Source organism: Barbus barbus (genome assembly GCF_936440315.1).
Source record: "Barbus barbus genome assembly, chromosome: 25".
Lineage (NCBI taxonomy): Eukaryota > Metazoa > Chordata > Actinopteri > Cypriniformes > Cyprinidae > Barbus > Barbus barbus.
Genome location: NC_136753.1, coordinates 28,264,889 through 28,287,256, shown reverse-complemented (window position 1 = coordinate 28,287,256; position 22,368 = coordinate 28,264,889). Strand labels below are relative to the sequence as shown.

The window sequence follows — 22,368 nt, the reverse complement described above, 5'->3', positions numbered from 1 at the left end:
AGGGAGCTGTTGTAATGCCCACGGACCGTCCCAAAACCTGAGACATTATAGGCTTGTCCTGATACAATACAAAGACTGTTCCAGATTTACTTTAGCATTCATTGCATCTTCATTAAGAAAGCAATACCAGAATGCAGTTCTGTGAAGAAAAAAAAAGTGGGCAAAGAAATTAGAAATGTTGATTATTTCTCCCACTTTCTCAGTATTTGGTATGCTTTGGTATATCACTTGCTGTATGCAATATTAATTAGAGTATTTTGCCTTTTGTCTAGCAACATGCTAATGCCAGACTTTATTGTGCTGTCTGTGTAGACAGTAGACAGCGAGGGTTTGGAACAGAGCCAGTGTTTTATTACCACAGATCTGGCCTGACCCTGGCCTTGTTTCTTTGCTCTGAATATGCGGAGTATGTCATCTGCTCTTAAGGCTGACTATTTTGACAGCTAACAACAGCTAAAACAGTAAAGGTGCTGCCATCTACTGTTTAGAACACATCTCAACAGTGCATACATGGCAAACACATTGCAATTGCAGGAATGAGAAGAAAGGTATACTAAAGTACATTCAACTGACTCAAGGCCATTCTACAGTATGAGATCCAGTGGGATTGTAAAAATGATCATATTGCTCGGGGTCAACAAGGCCTACATAAAAACCTTCAATTTTTAGGTTTTATGCAATTTTTATGCATCATTAAGCATAAACCCAACCAAATTTGCTTTATTTCTCATATGCCAACAGGCTTTTGCATCAGTATCTTTACTTAGGGTTTCATGATGCTGGCCAAACTAAATAAGCATTAGGCTTTCTCTTTAGGTTTCTCTGACAGGAACCCTGAGAAGTTGATAATGAACATCATGCATAGCACATAGTCCTTTCAAAGTCTTTGCATTCTCACAGACACATTTATCTTCGTGTGTGTGCATGTGTGAGACCTTCAGTAACCCGTCTGCTCTCAGTTGAGTTTACACTGGTTGGGAAGGTAAGGTGTCTGTACAAAGTTTGCGTCACAGAAATAAATAATTTCCATACTAATGAATGTCACCCTATTCAGTCTTCCAAGGCTCCGCTGACAGTGTTCAGGGTCACTCGGCCTGCTGAATTCTGAACGCTCCTGTAAATGTTACATTCGGTGAGCTGACATTATGACAAATGACAAAAGACAAAGTGGGTGAAAGGCTATCGTTTAATTGAACAAACACTCCTGTTGGTCCGGATGGGACTTGATCCGAGTTACATCACTGGACTCAGACAGGGACGAGTATGTGCGGCGATACACAGACAAGAATCCATACATGTCACAGGCAGCTGCTGATGTAAATGTCCATATAATAAATATATGTGCTTTTTCATAATTGTGAGGCCAAGCATTCAATTATGAAAAAGGAGGAAAATGTCTATTTTTATATATATTTTTATTTCATATGTACGTTTTTTTTCTCATCAGCAAAAGACGTCTTCACAATCCTACAAAAGTGCAAGAAAGAGTAAAATTAATAATAAAAAGATTACATATGGCATATCAGTTGAACTGCACATTAATGCACCAAGTTGCTGTAAGTCACGGTTATTATCGTTAATGAAAACTTATATAAAATATACCCCCCTTCAAAAAAAAAAATTTTTTTAGCTAGTTTCAAGGTAACATTTGTCATTTCTTTTTTAAATTACTAAAATAAATAAACCTAATACAAAATTTAAAAATCATAAATAATATATAGGCATATTAAAAAAAAAAAGACAGTGAAGTGAAACTACACTAATAAAATCTAATTAAACATTAACATTATTACAAAAACTGTAATAGTATATTAACGATTCTAAACACTGCTTTAAGCCATTAAAATGCTTAATGAACATGTTTCTTCTTATAATTATTAATAATAATACAATTAACTATTTACACCCTTAATCCCTTTAAAATGGGAGGAAAAAATACATGGATAAAAATGACCAAACAAATAAATAAAATAAAACTAAACTGAAAGTGAAACCAGAACCTATAAAAATAAAATCTAATTAAAAATATTAACAAAAGCCAATAGTATATCAGTAATAGTAAAATATCACTGTTTTAAACCATCGAAATGGTTAATAAACTATATCCCTTGGCAGAATATGTTTATTCTACTTAGTATTAATAATGAAAATAACTATTTATAAAATTAACCATTTTACAATGGGAGAAAAATAGAAAATAATTATAAATAATAAAAATAAAAAATACAGACACTACACATTTGTTCTACAAATGTGTAAATAATAAAAAAAGAATAATAATTAGAAATGACAATTCTTTCACCAACAGGATGTCAACTTTCTGTATTAATATAGGATTCAACTGATACTTGGTTGCTGCATATGTGTTTTATAATAGCTTTGAAAGTAGCTTATCAGAGCTGATGTTAGAGCTGGAACATTCTGGAATGAGTTCTCACCTTTTGAGAGGGATCCCACATTATTCTGTTCCTTATTTGGGACTAGAGTGCATGCAGAGAGAAAGAACAAGGAACAGGTGTCAGTCGGCCTGAAATAGTTCAAACAATCCAAGCAACTTGTTCAACAGTGTTTTCTGTGGGGAGATCTAGCAGTAGAGTCTGAGGACTCATCAGGGTCTAACGGTGCACAGTCAGGCAGATGTAATTTAGTCTCTCTGCTGGTACACAAGTATAGAGTCATAACGAGTTTAATTTATGAGGAATTGCCACTCGGACACTTCCAGCAGAAGGGGCCACAATCTCCAAGTTTAGCGTCCCCCATGTAAGGTCAGGCTCGGGGGGGGAGACAGATGTCTTGTCAAGACCCAAATAGAAAGAGAACCAAATCTCTTTTTGGCAAACCAAAGCTCCATCTCCAAAGCAAAAACTCAAAACTTTTGTGATAATAACAGGAGTTAAACATAAACATGACCAGAGGTGTAAAATAAAAGTGGAGAGAAAATATATTTTTTTTATTTAATTTTATATAATTGTTTTGCAATATCAGTACCAAAGTCTATATCTGTGTCAAAAAATTATAATAAAAACATGTACAAACTGTACAAAATCAACTACATTAAATCTTTCATTTATATATTTGATTTAAAAAAAAAAAACTTGTGAGGGTATTGTTAAACATTTACTAATGCCAAAAACAAAACAAAAAGTTTTCAAGCCAACAAAGTTAGGGCCTTTGTAGGCCTAAATGAGTGAAATGTTTCATTTTTGCTTTAGAAATGCAAAAGTCTCACAGAGCCTGTATTTATTTGCTTAAAAATACAGTCAAATCATTATTATTATGAAATATTATTCATTCTTAAGTAAAGCAATGCACTCAAATTACTCTAGTGCTTTACACCGCTGAACACATCTAAAAATAGAGACTGACCTGTATGAATGTGGGTGTTGAATTTATTTCTTATCAGCATCAGCAATCACAGGCTCTGTTGGGAACGAAAGCAAGAATGCAGTTCAGTCCGCTGACTTTCAAAACATTATGTGTGGGATAAATGTCCGTAGTTATCACCCAAACAAACATGCGCGTTAACCATCCAGCGACACTCCAGTTTTATCTCAGACATGTGCAAACTCTTGCTCTGTCTGACGTGTTCATCTTCTCTGCTTTCAAAAGGCTGTTAATCATTTTACAATAACAATCTGTCCAACCCAGTAAAGACGCATGTGGAGCGATAACTTGACAAACATAAGAAACAGGTCCCGGATTGGGTTAAGCATTTGTATTAACATAGCTTAGGTTGGATTACACTGATAATAAATCTCAATAAAGTGATGCTCCATTTGATAAGTCGGCATGGGAATGATTTCAATCTGTTTATAACACACTGAAGATCATCTGACTATCATTACAGTATCATCTGATAGACCTAGACATCTATTTTACATATTTATCTTCAGCTACTTGCCTTTCAATGCTCAATATAAACTCCATGTGTCTGGAATCATTTGTTTTTATCATCACAGCGTTTTGTATCATTCCATGAAACAACATGATTTGATTTTCTCTTGAACATACAGAGCTTCTTTCCAGCACCAGCAAAATGTTCTTGATTTCATTCACAAAAGCAAACACGTCTGCATGATGTTAAATCACGCTAAATGTGGCCTTGACTAAATCTACACTTACAAAGAGCTGATTGTAATGTACATTCTCTGTTTTTTGCACATAACCCAATATAATATGCAATCCTTTTGAATATTTAAATGGACCGTAATTCAATTCAGTCTTTTTCGACCAATGAAATGCCACAACTTTTCCAGTCAGTCATGATTATGTGTAGAAAATGATTTCACAGCCATTGCACTCTTAAAGAATAAGTCAAACCCATTAAATATTATGGAGCTGAGCATAGTTAGATAATGCGTTTTGTCTCTATAGACATTTTCATGACTTTTCTAGGCTTTGAAAGCACAGTCAAGTGATTTCCATGACCATGAAATACTCCCTAAGGTCAGAAAACTTCCTTTTGTTGGTTCAGAATGCTGTCAATCAAGCCTGAGACCATCACAAACTCATCATGACTGGAAATACTTTTTTACATGTTCCAAAGCATATCACTGACACCTTAAAAACACACTTGTGTTAGGTCTACGACAGTCACTTACGTTTAACCTCCAGTTTGCAGGTAATCAAGGCCTCTCCGTGCTCGTTCCTGGCCCTGCAGCTGTAGACGCCGCCGTCAAAGTTGCCAGGCTTGCGGATCTCTAGGGAGCAGATGCCCTGGTTGTTGATTTGCCTGAACTTGGGGTCGTCACCAATGATCATCTGATTCTTCATCCACTCGATCTTGGGCTGCAAAGAAGTCAGAAAACAATAAAAATGTGACATTTGCAGTCTAGAACTGGTGAAAAGACACTGGAAAGACACTGTTTTTTCACAACAGCCAACGTAACGCTCTAAAAAAATGAAGGTTCTTTATTAGAAGTGATTGTTCTTTTGATTATTAAAATATTCTTCATAATAAGAAAACATTTTTTGTTTTAAAGGGGTCATATGATGCGATTTCAAGTTTTCCTTTCTCTTTGGAGAGTTACAAGCTGTTTGTGCATAGATAAGATCCCTAAAGTTGTAAAGACTAAAGTCTCAAACCCAAAGAGATATTCTTTATAAAAGTTAAGACTCTGCCACGCCCCCACATGTCTACGTCACTGTGTGGGAAGATTTGCATAACACCACCCAAATGTATACGCAATGAAAGAGGGCAAGATTTTTATTCTCGATGTAGTATTGTTGCTGCCGCCGGCACCATGTCCTGGAGATGTTGTTTTTTGTTGTGAAAGCAAAAGTACTTTCACAACTAGAAATCAGTGGTTAAGTTGTATTTACAACACTGTTCCAGAACAGTACAACACAGATATTAGAGTGTGTGCAGCACATTTTACAGAGCACTGTTTCCTGAACCTGGGAGAGTAGCCTACAATGCCATCTGTGCACAAAGGCTGTTTCTATAAAGTGGGGCAATTCCAACTTTGCAGGGACAGTCTGACGCTTCTGACTCACAGCCTGTAAGTACTTTTCCTTAATTAAAGAATGTGCCACAAACTATTCAAATGTGAGTTTTGAGCAGTGTAGAGTAGAGCTTGTTGCTTGTCGTTTCTCCGATCACAAATGCAGACATGGTAATGTTTGCGTAATGCAACGCGATGCGTAAAAGGACAGTACAAGTCATTATAATCAGTAATAATGTCCCCACTGGATGCAACAAATGCCTTGTTTATAATGGGGTTTATTGTTTTTGTGTCGTCGCGCCGGGACACGGCATCACAATACGGTGAGGGGCATAACATTTCCGTCACACGCTTGAGGTATTCAGCCAATCACAACGCACTGGACAGCTGGGCAATTAGAGCACACCTCGCTTCTCAGAACGATGAGCTTTGTAAAAATCGACACATATCAGAAAGGCGGAGCACAGATCGAGGAGCAACAATAATGTACAGTATGTGGGAAATAATGTTTTTTTTTACTTTAAACCACATAAACACATTGTATTACACCAGATACACAAAATAAATTATGTTTTATTAACAAGGTTCAGGAGGAGCACGATCAGATAATTAGTCTGGCCCAGGTGCAGCTCGTCAGCTAATCACCTTAACAAGCACATCAGGTGTATATATACAGCCAACTCACCTCTGTTCTATGACAGTTTTCCAGCATCCCGCCTCCACCACAACTCCCATTCAATTTCATCCCATTCTTGGGATGAGGGGGGAGTTTTCTGGGTTCGGGCTCTATCCTGAGCTCGGAGCCCTCCCTCCTGACAGCACGCCAAATATGCTTTCTAATTGCTCAATCATATTATATGTTAGTGCGAACTCGTGAATGCGACGACATATGACCCCTTTAAGAACTGTTCACTGAAAGGTTCTTTAGGGAAACTAAAAAATGGTTCCTCTATGGTATCGCTGCAAAAAACATGCAACTTTTGGAACATTTTCACATTTTTTTAAGAGTGGAAGAGCATAATATGGAAATATTTCATATATGTACTGATAATAAAAACTAGGCATCCCAGATAAACTGCTAATGGTACACTTTCCAATTGTGCTAAAAGTTACAATATAACAATATAGCATACATCACAACACATTTCCTTATAAATTTAGCAGGCACTGGGTTTTTATTTACCCACCAAAGCCATTTTTACATGCATTTGGCACTTGACGAGTGTTCATTTTGGACATTTTCACTCGTGCATCTGTCTGATCCCAGTGTCATGGCCTCCGCATATCGGTGTTTGGAAGCTCATCCTGTCATAGTGATGTAGGAATCCCACTTATCCAGCTCACGCTGTCCCCAGTCTAGTTATCTGTCCCCTCTAGGAGCTGCACTATCTCTGGTGGCATGTTAGTGGCAGATTCCTACACTAACTGTTGAACAGCTCTTGATGGATTAAGTGTTGATTTTGTGACAGACTTCATTAAAAAATACCCATCAACACCATCTTTATAATAATTCAACACATTACTGAACATTACTGCATGAGGCTGGACTGCTCATGAAGATTAACGGATATAGGAGTCAGACGATGTTTACACCTGATTCAGGTGATCTGATCCATTTTACAATAAGATCTCTCAAATCACATTCAGATGTAGTCGTGTAATCTAAATTGAAATGCATGTAACTAAATTGCATTTGTAGTGTAAACGCTAATGAATTTTTCTGGGACATCCACAGACTAACCTATCAAACAAACAGTTCACTAAAACAAGGGTTATTAAACTTTATCATTTGCATGCAGCTTAAAAACCATCTGATTTTAAAAATGCATACAAACAGCATGCAGCACAAGCACTAAATGAGACGGACATCTGTGGCATGTTGAGCTTGCGCATTAAAGTTGAATTCATTTAGATAAAAGAATTACGAGCCTTCTACCTGAATCATCTCAAAGCTTATTTTTTAGTAAAACATAACCAAGAAAAACTGTTTTTAAAATATTTTTCTTGGTTATGTGAAAACTAGAGACAACATTAAGGGAACGTTCCATTTTAGAATTTTGCAAACATTATGAGAATGTTACTTTTGAATGTTCTTTAAACCATTTGAAACTTACTGTGCATTATATTAAAAATAATTATATTGACAACTGTGTTTTTTGTTGTTTGCAATGGATTGTTAAATCTAACTTCCAAAGTACAGACTGTACTAACCCTTATGTTGGTTTGTGCTATCACACTTTTTCATGTAATATGAGCCCCTAGTGTTTGCTTGTTTGGTTTTCTTTTCTGTATATTTTAATTGTTGTTACAGATGGAATATTTCAGAAAAACATTCCATAAACAATGTATAAATAATTAGCACATAGTTAAATAGCACAAATAATGTTTTTGTGCTAACGTTTTGAGAATGTTATTTCAGAAAAGATGAACAATCTATTAATGTTACTGGAACAATGTTTGTTCATAACCTTGCCAACACACTGGTTCTGCTTATGGGTGCATGAAAAACCATGTACCTTAGGGAATCCCCTAACGGAGCAAAGCAGCTTGGTGTTGTAGCCAACAGTAGTGCTGCGGTCTGCCAAGGGGGTGGTGAATTTGGGTGCCTCGCTGAAGTCATGTTCCTTGTACTCTAGAGGCTTGTAGTCAATGCCTATAAAAACACATCAACGATCTGTGAAGTAAGAATAACAAGAATAGACACTGGATGCCTGAAAAACAAGAAAAAAAGACTTGCAAGAACCTATATGCGAATATTTGTAAATTGAATACAAGTCACATTGGAAAAAAGCGTCTGCCAAAAGCATAAATGTCAAATGACAAGACTAGGGTTACTATAGTTAACTAAAAATAATGCTGAAATAAGATAAAAATACAATCGTTTGATGAAAAACTTAACTGGAACAACTAAAAACTGTACTAAAAATTAAACTAAAAATAAATTAAACATAAATAGTAATATTTTTCAACAAGAAATTACAAAGGCACATAAAATTACTAAAAATATTTATAAACAAAATTTAAAATGAAAACAATAAAAATAAAACAAATGTCAAAATATTAATTAAAATATAATAGTACATAAATAATACTTAATATATATATATATATATGTGTGTGTGTGTGTGTTTGTGTACTCTGATCAAATGTCAAATATACAAAATGCAGAAAAACTGGTTCACCTGTCTTCTGGATGGTGGCTGAGGTCTTTGTCACGGTGGCTTGTTCACTGATTCCACACTTGTTCTCAGTGAAGGCCCTGAAGATGTAGGTGTTACCCATGATCAGGTCTGAAATTGTGGCATTCATTCTGTGATAATGCTCCAGTACTGTGAACCAATCCTGTGGAGAGACAGCAGCACAGGTCCATATACTCCAGGCATAACTACTGACAGCGTAAAACAGTTAATTAGATCATTTCGCTCACTAGTGCCACCGAAAGGAACGGCATGAATAAACAGTTTTCAAACCTTTTTTTATGTTTTGTGAAAACATAAAGTTTTAGTTTTATGGTTAAAGTTTTATGAACACACCCCTTACCCAGTCAACCACTGATACAATAAACACAATCCCGCCCCCAACTCACACCGCTGTTGTTGTGGAGGACTAGATGGGTTGCTAAAAAACTTAAAATGTGAGAAAATGAAACTATGAATGGCACAATTATAGTTATAGTCTCTGCATCTTGAGTTTGGATAGTAAAAAGTATTTTAACACCAAGAAACACTTAGGGGCTGTTCACACAGTGCATTATAATGCACTAATTTTACATAGTTTTTTTATGTAAACATGGGCTAGACAGACGTGTATGACCGTTGTGTTTTTAAGATGCCGCATCAGGTTAAAAGAATTTAAAGGGATTGCGATTTTCACTTTTTTAACGTTAGTTAGTGTAATGTTGCTGTTTGAGCATAAACAATATCTGCAAAGTCAATGCAAACGGAGATATCAAACGGTCTTTTAAAATTCTGTCAGTTTAAAGCCTACAAAAACGGCTCGTAGAGATTACAACAAGTTACTTCCCGGGTCCGATACGTCACAAACCCAGATAAACCCCACCCCGGGAAAACACAACGAAGGAGGCGAGGCCATGCTGCGCTACTTTAGAGAAGAGCAAGAGAAAACTAGGGGTGCACGTAAAAATCTATTGATATATGAATCGCGATTCTGTCTTCTAACGATTCTAATAGAGACACAACTTTCAAAATCAATGTTCTAAAGCAGCGATTCTGGTTCTGCGTGATCCTCTTCACTAATATCCTCTGCGTCTCAATCGGGCTCAGATTGATACGAACTATAGACGACGCCATTGTTTACAATACAGCCGGAGCACATGTCACTGAGGTGAGGGGCGGGACGCTCAGACGCGCACTAGAGGTGGTTTAGCCAATCACAACACACTGGGGCACCTAACCAATTGCATATTTCTGAGGGAGGGGCTTCATAAAAGCAGGAAATGATCAGCGCCTTTATCAGAGAAGGGACAGAGCGGAGTGGAATAAAGGTAAATTATGTGAAAAATAATGCGTTTTACAAAAAAACGAAGCATTAACACATGTTAGACTGCACCCCATAAACACAATCAAGCCTAGAAAAAAAACAGTCAACCACCCCTTTAAACTTTTACATGCAGCACTGCTAATCAATCGTCAGTCCCAAAACAGTGGACCAGTCGGAAAACCCCAGAGGCGGGGCAAGCATTCCTGAGAGCTGTGTCTTGCGTTTTTAGACGCAAATACGTGTTCTGTGTGAACAGCTCCTTAAGCTTTAATATGGCATGGCATTTACATGGTACTTCAAGGCATTTTCAAGAATACCATGTAAATCGTGGCATGATGTCCAAACAAACTTGGCAATGTCATGGTAAATGTCTATTGCAATGTTACCATGTCCAAAAAAAACATGGTAAAACCATGGTATTTTGCTATAAATGTCATAATTTTTGAAAGAGCCTCTACCCCTGTTTTTTTGTCAGCCTTCTGGATGGTGTATCCAGTGATTGCTGTGTTTCCATTATCCTTGGGTTCAGTCCATTCCAGAGCAACATTGAAACCCCAGGTGTCCACGATCTTGACGCTGGCTGGGGGTCCAGGCAACTCTGGTGAAAAGGTCAACAAGTAAATAAAAAAATAAATAATAAAACCTAATAAACTAATATAAAGCACAGTCCACGATGTGTACAAAAACTTACCAACAATCTGCAGAGTCACCTGAGCTTTGTCCTCAAAGCTGTCCACTTTCACACACATCTCATACACGCCGGAGTCGGCTCTCTCAGCGGCACGGATGAAGAAGATGCTGTCCTTGTCGCTGTTGCGGATGTTCACCTTTTTAGTATCCAGAGGCTGGCCATCCTTTGTCCATGACACAACAGGTTGTGGTTTGCCCTGCAGGTAAGAAAATAAGACAGGTTTAGCTGCAAATGAATGTAGAAAATCAACTTTTATCAGATATATTCATTGAAAACAGATTTAGAATTGACTAATTGGTCTTCTTGCAATTTTTTTTTTGTACAATTAAATCCTTTCCTTGTGGCAAAGAAGTTTAAATCATTTTATTCAATGTGCACTTCAAATCTTAAAGTATATTTTAAAGTATTTACAGATTGTGTAATATTAATGAAATAAAAGCCTACTTAATTATACTTAAAGAGAAAACATTCCTCACTATTTCTTAACACACTTAAGTGCACTTTTACAAGGTACACTTTGTAATAATGTCAAATTAAAAGTTTTACTTTAAAGTATATTTTAAACCATTGTTTTAAAATCTTTTGTCATGCACTTAAATACAATTATTTTGATGTGTTGATGAACATACTAAAGAACATGTAAAGTACTTGAATTTAATTTTAACTGTGGCTGTTATTTAATATTACATCTACAGTAAAAATCTTTTAATTTACTAAAATTAAGGTTCCCATAAATGCTAGTCAGTACATTCGGCAGTACACTTTAACCATACTTCAAAGACAATAGAAGTAATTATGAAAAATGTAAGTATGTTAAAAGAGAACCCTAAAGGTCAACTAATTCCATTTAATATAAATTTAAACTGTAAAACTTTTTCATTTAATTGCAAATAATATGCATTGCATTCAAATCACACTTAAGTACATTCTTTTGAACATATTATTTCCGTTAATCCATAATAAGTACTCTTTCTAAACATATGCTAAATTCTACTGGTTTGTAGTTCAAACAGTTTTACCGTTTACTGCACGTTGTTATTCTTCTCGTCATTTCCCTATAGCGGCTAATGAACCGGAAGTCTCGCCCATAGACTTACGTCCGCATTTAAGAATAAGGTAGATAATCATGCATTTTCAGTAACCTTAACATTTGTCAAGAGACTACATACACTGAAGGGAATAACAAGGTTGACTTTCTCTCCAACATTTTTCACATGACGCTGCCTCAGGAAACGTGGCAGACGAATTTTGGGGCGATCTGTAAGGAGAAAAGATGGTACATAATATGATTACATTGTACAGTATGCTTTTAAACACTATGAGCAGGGTTATATCTTCACTGAGATTATACAGAACTACATCTTCCTTGTGCACAAGCCCAATTGCACGAAGACAGAACAACTTTTATAAAGAAATACATGCTCTTATTTTATTGGCTCATAAAAACAAACCTATTAAATTTCTATTTTTATTGTCAGTCATCTCAAAAATATTGAGGAAAAATTCTAGCCTTAGGAGAAGGAAAACCTTTCATCCCAGTTAACAAAAATATATAAAAATATAAAGAATGTTTTTCTAACATTCTCATAAAGTTATGAAAACTATTTATGAAAATTCTTTGAACATTCAAAACATCCAATTTTTTTAATTGTTTGAAAGTTCTTTTTTTTGTTATGTGAACGTTAAGGGAACATTCCATTTGAAATTTTGCAACATTTTTGGAATGTTACTTTTGAATGTTCTCTGAACATTCTCACACAAGCAAGCAGTAACATTTAAAAAATGTTACATTAGCATCTAACTAAAATGCTACAGAAACACACATTCCATGTACAGGTATAAATAATGTTTTTGTGCTAATGTTTTAAGTGAAAGTGAAAGTGACGTGAGTATGTTAGGTTACCATACTCAGAATTTGTGCTCTGCATTTAACCCATCCAAAGTGCTCACACAGCAGCGAACACAAACCCGGAGCAGTGGGCAACCATTTATGCTGTAGCGAAGTTGGGAATTACAACTAGTTGGGAATTCAGTGCTCAAGGGCACCTCAGTCGTGGTATTGAAGGTGGAAGAGAGCGCTGTACATTCACTCCCCCCACCTACAATTCCTGCCGGGGCTGAGACTCAAACTCGTAACCTTTGGGTTACGAGTCTGACTCGCTAACCATTATGCCATGACTTCCCCACGTTAATAATGTTTAGAGAACCTTGCCAGAATGTTAGCTAAAGTTCTGAGAACGTTTCTTGTTAGCTAGGATAGCACTATTTCTTGAACCAGAAAACTGACTTGCTAACCTTAACGTGAACCTGGCTTCCAGAGCGCAAGCTAACTGTAATTTCATCTTTAGCTGCAGTCAGCCTGTTTCATCTTATGTTGGTTAACGGTCTAAAGCAAAAAACTAGCAAAATCCTTTGCAAAACCATAGGCAGATCCCAGAAGTTAAACACAGAAGGAAACAGAAGACTAAAAACATTAGGAGGAGTCATTGACGCTAACACACCCTGAGCTAGCCAACATGCTAACGGTAGCTCTGTTGGACTATTAAATGCCTGCCACTAACTTATGATGGAGCGCTTTAGTCACATTAAAACTGCTGCATTACAATAATTCCAAAGGCTGCATCCCAGAGTCGCAGTTTAGCATTCATTTCTAATGGATGCTACAAAATATGCTAATATTTTTTAGGACATTGCCTAAATGGAATTGAACTTTTGCATTTCAGTCTGCATTTTAATCAGCAAAGCAATGCATATAAAACGGTGAATTGAAGCATTAGCTGGATGCTAACTCTCTTATAAGCTACAGCATGCCTCTAAATAAACATAGCATCTCTAGCGAGCTAAAAAGTCTCCTGGGGTAACCTTAGATGCTACTTGACTCCTTATGCAGTGCAAGAACATTTGGGAAATGTATCCCACCCTCCGACTCGACCCATTCACACTTGTCGCCATCGCTCTTCGAGGAAGTAGCTTGACACTGGTCCAGGCGGCTAGCTGTCAATGACTTTGAAGCCATGTAAAACCTTCTCCATGTAATCCTTGTTAATGCACTGCACCTACCAACTATTTTCCAAGGATATGCAACAGAGAGTATTCTTATTGGAAAAGACAATTCATCAAATGCCTCCATGCATTGGAGGGAATGTAGAAAGAAAACCTTTAATCGGAGATCTGCCAAAATTTCCCTCCCCCTCTTTTGCGAGACCGGATTCAAGTTACATTCCAATCCCGCTTGACTTTCCATTCTGCATTTATGATTTCTTTCTTTAGACGACAGACACCCTTTGAGTATGTAAAGTGACTGCAAGCATTCGTACACGAAAACTAGTTTACAAAACGGTTGCGATAATGTGGCCGAATGTGACATACTTGGACAATCTAAGGCATCGAAAGCTACTTTAAAAATGTACTATTAAAATTATTTATTTTTTGATTGTTTTTAATTATCTATATTTATTTTTTTGAATAATTTCCTATTTTTATTTGTGTGTGCGTATGTACATAGGTGAGTGTTTAAATGTTTATACATATATATATACACTACTTTTTAATTATCTTTTAAAAATTACATTCATCGTGGATACAATCCCAATAATTTGTTGGTGAGGGATTGTGGCTGAAAAGCCAGTATAAAAACTTTGAGAAACAAACAACTACTAAAAACTGTCTAAAGTCATGCAACAACAATTTCTTTCAAAATATATATTTTTTCTGGTGTTTTGCCGCTGCTGTCTGATCTGAGAGGGTTTGTAAAGCAACACCTCTTCGTGCTAAAGCTAGACGCTTGTCAGGTAGATTTATTTAGATTTATTTTTTCACAACTGGAAACCTCTCAGAGCCAATTAGGGGGCCCTGTAGAACAGCATGAGCGGTGGGCTTGACGTGGGACCAGTTTCACCTCTCGAGATAGCTCTGAGGTCTGGGATACTTGAGACTCGAGAGGTGGCCTCCGATCTTTAGAGCAGCAAGAGCTGGGTAACTCTATGTTCCAACTTTTACAGATATTATGTCTAAGGAACTGGCTTAGTTGCAGGGGGAAAGAATGAATTATAAAAACATATTCTGAAACTTTTCAGCATGGCTCATGAATATTAAATTAATGACACCATGGTTATTTGGCGGCTATATCAGTAATGCATAAATCTTGTGGTTTTCTGCTTGGTCATTGCTGTTTTATGTCCCTGGTTGCACTTTTGTTTCCTGTGGCCAAGCAAAGGAAACTCATAACATGTCATGATTATTTATGAAAAAGGTAGGGGGAACTTAAAGCTACAGTATCTGAGAAGTAAAATGTTGGCTTACCCACAACCTCTCTGACCAGCACAGCGTCGGCCAGGGTGGCAGGAGGGCTGCGGCCGCCAGGGTTTACAGCCACCACCCTGATGTTCAGGCGGTCACCGGTGGTCTGGTTCTTAATGACGTAACGGCAGGACACAGTCAGCTCCTTGTTAGCAGCTTTCCAGTCACCAGCTAGGATGGAAAAATTAATAATTAGTTGCAAGAACATCCAATATGATTTGCATCCCAATAACTATCATAAAATTGATTGTTGATTAATTGTACATTGATTGGTAAGCTCTTTGAAAGGCAAAATTTTAATAATAATACTCAATTATAGTCATACTTGTAATAGTTTGATTTTAAATATATAATATCATATATATAACCTGCACTGCAATCTTAGGGATTTGTATCCCATTAATGATCATAAGAAATTATTTTTGATTAACCGTTAACACTGATTGTACAGCTTTTGGAATGCCAAATTTTAAATAAAATGCATAAAAAAAATTATTATATAAAACCTGATATGAAATATTATTAAAGAATTCTTATTTAAAAAATACATTTTGAAATGCGTTATTTAAATAATACACAAAAGTATGAAGAACTTTTAATAATTTTATTGCATTCTTTTAATAATCATAAAAATGTATCGCTAAATAATTTCACATTAATTGTAAAGCTTTTGGAAAGGTGATATTTAAATAAAATTTGGTATATAAATATGATTACTTTATTATTATTTAAAAAAAATTAATAAGCAAATTTTGAAATGTGTCAGTTTGTGTTTTCCGGAACAAATTGGTAAGTGTGTGCATATACCTTTTTTCAGAACGTAATTGCACTTTGTATCAGCAAGTTTAACTGTATTTACGTGTGTGCAACTGACATGAGCCATGCGTTGCACTTCTAGAGATGCCTCACTCCATATAGGGACACAACTGAGGTGCGTGTACATGTTGCTGTTGACATACTGGGGACAGGTGCAACTGAGAGCTTTGACCAGCCAATGAAATGTTAATGAGCTTTTCGCTGCATTTAACTTGAGGTACGGTATTGTGAGGTGGCATTTCAAGATGCAAATGTATGCAAGTGCTCTGCAAGCCACTGTAATCAAATGAAAAGGCTTTAGATTTTAGGATTAATCCTCATTGTGGGCTTTATTACACCAGTGTTTGCAACCGAATGCAGCTGACTTGTCTAAATAGGCACCATTTTTTATCTAAACATCTAGAACAAAAAGGCCTTTGTGTTATGCTAGATTGGATCTGGATGTGTCTTGATGTCTTCCTACATCTATATTCTATCTAAGAAGGCCTGAATTTTTAAATTGACATCAGACTCACTTCCTTCCTTGCAGATTTCCACAGTGTATCCATCCAGACCAGAGTTTCCAATGGTGGCTGGTGGTCTCCATGAGATAGTGACGGAAGTGTCATTGACATCCTCAACGCCAAGCTCGAGAGGCTCGCTGGTGGGCTCTGGAGAGGAAAACATTTAACATTTAATATTTAATATTTAAAACTAAAATCAGGCATTTCAACTGGAAATGTTTCAATTGGAAACGACACAACGTAGGTGATCTGAAGCGGTTTTGATTCCCCATGGGTTTACCTGCAGGTGGAGGAGGTGTAGGTGCTTTGATTTCCTCAGCAGGTGGAGCTTCAGCATCAGCTGGTGTTAAATAGGCACATTAATGAAAGCAGCATATAACAGAGCGGCAGGCATTAGTTTTGTCAAAAATTATGGAATAATAGCTCAGGTCAAGTTTTGGCATAATCCAAAATATGATTTCAGCACACATAGTTTCCAAATTCCGTACCTTCAATATAAAATTAGTACATTTCTAACATTGCCTTTATTAGAAAAATGCATTGATTAGATCAGAAAGTCAACATGAAATCAGTACTGACACAATGAAGTCGGGTACACTGTTAACGCCCTGAACATGCTTTTAAAATGGGTTGCGAACATTTTGTCTTTCATGTTGACTGAATGTTTCAGTACTGTGCAAACGCAGTGCATCAAATAAATTGACAGTAGCTGTTTACCATTGGCTTACCACTGCTATTACTATTAGCGGGGCCTCAGCAGCGTTTGCAGCGGCTTCTTATGCGATGTGGCCAGCAAATCATTTCTAAATGTTAGTAAAATTTTAGAATGGAGCCAATATTTGAGGCTTGATTTGCATGCACAGAATATATTTTTAAAAACAGAAACAAGTACGCAATCAATACGTCAAGCAATATTTGGTCATTTTGAGATTCCTGGCATTCACAGATAATGGAATCAGACTGGATGAATGTGCACATGATCTGTTTCGAGTTCATTTTAGCATCTTTAACCTTGTATTAAAGATAAGAAATTTAATAATTTAGTGATAGCATATAAGCTGTACCCAAAATAATGAATATCTAATTTCTCATTTTATTTCTAATATCATTTATATTCATCCATTTTGTGAATGTCTGATATCGTTTATGCTATCATTGTTTCATTTAATATAAAGAATATTTCTAAAACCAACAATCACTAAAGAATTCCCCTTAATTACACTCTTACCTTGTGACTGTAAAAGACTGGGCTCACTAATTAAAACATCATAGTTAAATATTTAGGGCCCAAGCCAGTAAGGCGCAGGGCCCTATTGTTCTTCTAAGGATTATTATTATTAGGGCCCAAGCCAGTAAGGCGCAGGGCCCTATTGTTCTTCTAAGGATTATTATTTTTTTTTTTTTTATTTCAATCATCCGGGCACTTTTGGGGGCCTTAACGTGCCCGAAAACTCTCGAAAATTGGCACGCACATTGGAACCTGCGGCCATTAGGACGCCGCTGAGGCTGGGACCCGGGCGTGGCACAGGGGCTCTACGGCGCCCCCTGGAAAATTGTCAGAAAACTTGATGTATAGCTCACACATACTTGCACGTATTCATATGAAACTCGGTACACATATAGAACTCATTGAGCCGAACAACTTCCGCACAGCATGTCTTAGGCTCCGCCCAACAGGAAGTCGGCTATTCAGGGCTGTTTAAAAAGCGCATGCTCTGGAATTTGATATACTCCTCTGAGGATTTCCATACGATTGCCACCAAACTCGGTGAACATGATCTCAAGACATTGGGGACGCTAAATTGCGAAGATATTTTTGATATGTCGAACGGTTTGCCCGTGGCGAGGCGATGAAGTTATGGCGAAAAATGAGACCCAGGAAATGCCTAATAACGTCCACATACATTGTATGATGTAGATCAAACTTCAGTGATTTGTTCGTTGTATGATGCCGATCGGATAGATGTGACTATTATGACTGAAAGTTATAGCGCCACCAACTGGCTGCAGGAAGTGTGTCGTTTTCAAAATGCTTTGAATTCAGCATCTTCTTTTACCTCGATTTGCTTCAAACTTCACCAGAATAATGTCAAAACACGGCCGATGTAAAACTGTGAAGGGAATATTGATATCTAAAATTATGTTGCCATGGCAACGTGTCAAAGTTGAAAATTCGTTTCTGGTGATTTTGAGGCAGATAACATGTTTAGAATGTCATGAAACTCAACACACATGTCAGTATTAATGATAGTTAGACACTGGAAAAAGCTCATAAACGGGCGTGGAAGAGACACTCTATAGCGCCACCTTTTGTCAAAAATGAGGGGGTTAGTTTTAGCTACAGACACCAAACTCGGTACATAAATTGTTCTAATTAATCCGGACAACTTTCTAATTTACAGTCATTAGCTACGACCAACAGGAAGTCGGCTATATTTATTTTAATGTGGTTTTTTTTAAAAAACGGGCTGTAAACAAATTAATACTCCTCCAAGCAGAAACACGGAAATCACACCAAACATTTTTTATCATGATGCCAAAATACTGAAGATGCTAAATTGCGGACGGATTTAGGATATCTTGAACGATGATTTAATGGCAATTTATCAAAGTTACAGTAAAAAAGATAATTTTTTTTTTTTTTTTATCTTTTAAGAGCAGCTTCCAAACACTTCATAAAAAATTACATACACAGAACAATACAGTCTGAGGATATGTGATTAATTTCATGAATTTACAATACACTATGCTTAGGAGAAAATTTAAAAACTATCAGAGAGCTCTTAGACTGCTGAGTGAGAGCTCCCTGCCAGCCTGCAGCTGAGTGAGGGGTGGGGGTGGGGTGGGGTGTGAGTGACTGTGTGGATTGAGGAGCTGGGTGAGAGAGAGAAAGAGAGAGAGGGTCTGTTTTTTAAAATCTTTAAAAAATGCTTATAAATCATTAAATAAGGTCTCAATTCTTAACATTAGGAAATGCATTAATTAACGTGAACTAACAATGAAAAATATATTTTTACAGCATGTTAATTCTTCCATGATAGTATGAACTAACAAAGAACAATTTTTTTAAAGCATTTATTAATCTTTTTAATGTTAGAAAAATAGTCATGTTCAAAAGATAAACTTTAAAATATAATATATTAACACATTTTGGAATTAATATTGATCAACATTAAATGGTATATAATTATTAATGTTTATATATATATAATGATAGCTACAGACACCAAACTCGGTACATAAATTGTTCTTATTAATCCGGACAACTTTCTAATTTACAGTCATTAGCTACGACCAACAGGAAGTCGGCTATATTTATTTTAATGTGGGTTTTGTTTTTAAACAGGCTGTAAACAAATTCATACTCCTCCAAACAGAAACACGTAAATCACACCAAACATTTTTTCTTATGATGCCAAAATACTGAAGATGCTAAATTGCGGACGGATTTAGGATATCTTGAACGATGATTTAATGGCAATTTATTAAAGTTACAGTAAAAAAGAGAAAACTTTTCTTTTCTTTTTTTCTTTTAAGAGCAGCTTCCAAACACTTCATAAAAAATTACATACACAGAACAATACAGTCTGAGGATATGTGATTAATTTCATGAATTTACAATACACTATGCGGAGGAGAAAATTTAAAAACTAGTTCTCCTGTCTCTGTGCTTCTAATGTTTGCGGTAGGTGACTGGGTGGGTGACTGACTGTGTGAGTTCAGTGAGTGTGGAGGGGGAGAGAGAGAGGGAGAGAGAGAGAGGGTCTGTTTAAACATCTCAATAAAATCCTTAAAAAATGCTTATAAAGCATTAAAGGTTTTGATAACACTTTATAATTAAGTCTCATTTGTTAACAGTAGGGAATGCATTAATTAACATGAACTAACAATGAAATATATATTTTACAGTATGTTAATTCTTCATTGATAGTATGAACTTACAATGAACTAACAATGAACAAAATATTTTTTATATTAGAAAAATAGTCATGTTCAAAAGATAAAACTTTAAAATTTAATAATATATTAACACATTTTGGAATTGATTTTGATCAACATTAAATGGTATATATTTATTAATGATGTTAACTAACAACAGTTAAATAATGTTGTTTTTTAACATTGGTTAATTCACAAATAACATTAAATATTAACAATATATTTTTTACTTTATTAATTTGTGTTAGAAAAAATTATTCATGTTAGTTAATGGAAAAATAAATCATTAAAAAATGCTTATAAATCATTAAAAGCTTTGGTAACTATAATAATTTCTCATTTGTTAGCATTAGTAAATGCATTAACTAACATCAACTACCAATGAAAAATAAATTTTCACAGAATTTAAAGTTTTATATGTTCTGTGTGTGTGTGTGTGTTTCACAGAGTTGATGGTTTGGATTAACCCTTTAATTGCCGTATCCCTTAAAACCAAACTGCCAGAGGGTTACTGTGATGCTTGTGCTCGCTGGGCACCGTTTTATCGATGCCACCGGGGTGGCGTATGCTGACGGCTTGGGCCCGTCATCGCTGCTCGCAGCTATATATTTTTTTTTTTTTTTATTTCAATCATCCGGGCACTTTTGGGGGCCTTAACGTGCCCGAAAACTCTCGAAAATTGGCACGCACATTGGAACCTGCGGCCATTAGGACGCCGCTGAGGCTGGGACCCGGGCGTGGCACAGGGGCTCTACGGCGCCCCCTGGAAAATTGTCAGAAAACTTGATGTATAGCTCACACATACTTGCACGTATTCATATGAAACTCGGTACACATATAGAACTCATTGAGCCGAACAACTTCCGCACAGCATGTTTTAGGCTCCGCCCAACAGGAAGTCGGCTATTCAGGGCTGTTTAAAAAGCGCATGCTCTGGAATTTGATATACTCCTCTGAGGATTTCCATACGATTGCCACCAAACTAGGTGAACATGATCTCAAGACATTGGGGACGCTAAATTGCGAAGATATTTTTGATATGTCGAACGGTTTGCCCGTGGCGAGGCGATGAAGTTATGGCGAAAAATGAGACCCAGGAAATGCCTAATAACGTCCACATACATTGTATGATGCAGATCAAACTTAAGTGATTTGTTCGTTGTATGATGCCGATCGGATAGATGTGACTATTATGACTGAAAGTTATAGCGCCACCAACTGGCTGCAGGAAGTGTGTCGTTTTCAAAATGCTTTGAATTCAGCATCTTCTTTTACCTCGATTTGCTTCAAACTTCACCAGAATAATGTCAAAACACGGCCGATGTAAAACTGTGAAGGGAATATTGATATCTAAAATTATGTTGCCATGGCAACGTGTCAAAGTTGAAAATTCGTTTCTGGTGATTTTGAGGCAGATAACATGTTTAGAATGTCATGAAACTCAACACACATATCAGTATTAATGATAGTTAGACACTGGAAAAAGCTCATAAACGGGCGTGGAAGAGACACTCTATAGCGCCACCTTTTGTCAAAAATGAGGGGGTTAGTTTTAGCTACAGACACCAAACTCGGTACATAAATTGTTCTAATTAATCCGGACAACTTTCTAATTTACAGTCATTAGCTACGACCAACAGGAAGTCGGCTATATTTATTTTAATGTGGGTTTTTTTTAAAAACGGGCTGTAAACAAATTAATACTCCTCCAAGCAGAAACACGGAAATCACACCAAACATTTTTTATCATGATGCCAAAATACTGAAGATGCTAAATTGCGGACGGATTTAGGATATCTTGAACGATGATTTAATGGCAATTTATTAAAGTTACAGTAAAAAAGATAATTTTTTTTTTTTTTTTTTATCTTTTAAGAGCAGCTTCCAAACACTTCATAAAAAATTACATACACAGAACAATACAGTCTGAGGATATGTGATTAATTTCATGAATTTACAATACACTATGCTTAGGAGAAAATTTAAAAACTATCAGAGAGCTCTTAGACTGCTGAGTGAGAGCTCCCTGTCAGCCTGCAGCTGAGTGAGGGGTGGGGGTGGGGTGGGGTGTGAGTGACTGTGTGAGTGACTGTGTGGATTGAGGAGCTGGGTGAGAGAGAGAAAGAGAGAGAGGGTCTGTTTTTTAAAATCTTTAAAAAATGCTTATAAATCATTA

At 36.4% G+C, this 22,368-nt stretch overlaps 1 protein-coding gene across 2 annotated transcripts in view; it reads right to left on the bottom strand.

Annotated features, from left to right (window-relative positions):
* Positions 1-1,169: 1,169 nt before the first annotated feature.
* Positions 1,170-22,368, bottom strand: part of mybphb (myosin binding protein Hb) — a 29,636-nt gene continuing 8,437 nt past the window's right edge. The window contains exons 2-13 of one of the 2 annotated variants that reach the window (XM_079376865.1): positions 16,534-16,593; positions 16,266-16,400; positions 14,938-15,105; positions 11,805-11,893; positions 10,636-10,831; positions 10,403-10,542; positions 8,627-8,786; positions 7,961-8,097; positions 4,602-4,788; positions 3,367-3,421; positions 2,439-2,480; positions 1,170-1,467 (exon numbers count right to left, since the gene is read on the bottom strand). In XM_079376865.1, coding sequence (XP_079232991.1) covers positions 3,390-3,421; positions 4,602-4,788; positions 7,961-8,097; positions 8,627-8,786; positions 10,403-10,542; positions 10,636-10,831; positions 11,805-11,893; positions 14,938-15,105; positions 16,266-16,400; positions 16,534-16,593 — 1,304 coding nt within the window. In that variant the 3' untranslated portion in view covers positions 1,170-1,467; positions 2,439-2,480; positions 3,367-3,389. The remainder of the gene's footprint in view (positions 1,468-2,438; positions 2,481-3,366; positions 3,422-4,601; positions 4,789-7,960; positions 8,098-8,626; positions 8,787-10,402; positions 10,543-10,635; positions 10,832-11,804; positions 11,894-14,937; positions 15,106-16,265; positions 16,401-16,533; positions 16,594-22,368) is intronic. The other variant, XM_079376866.1, reaches the window with a different exon arrangement.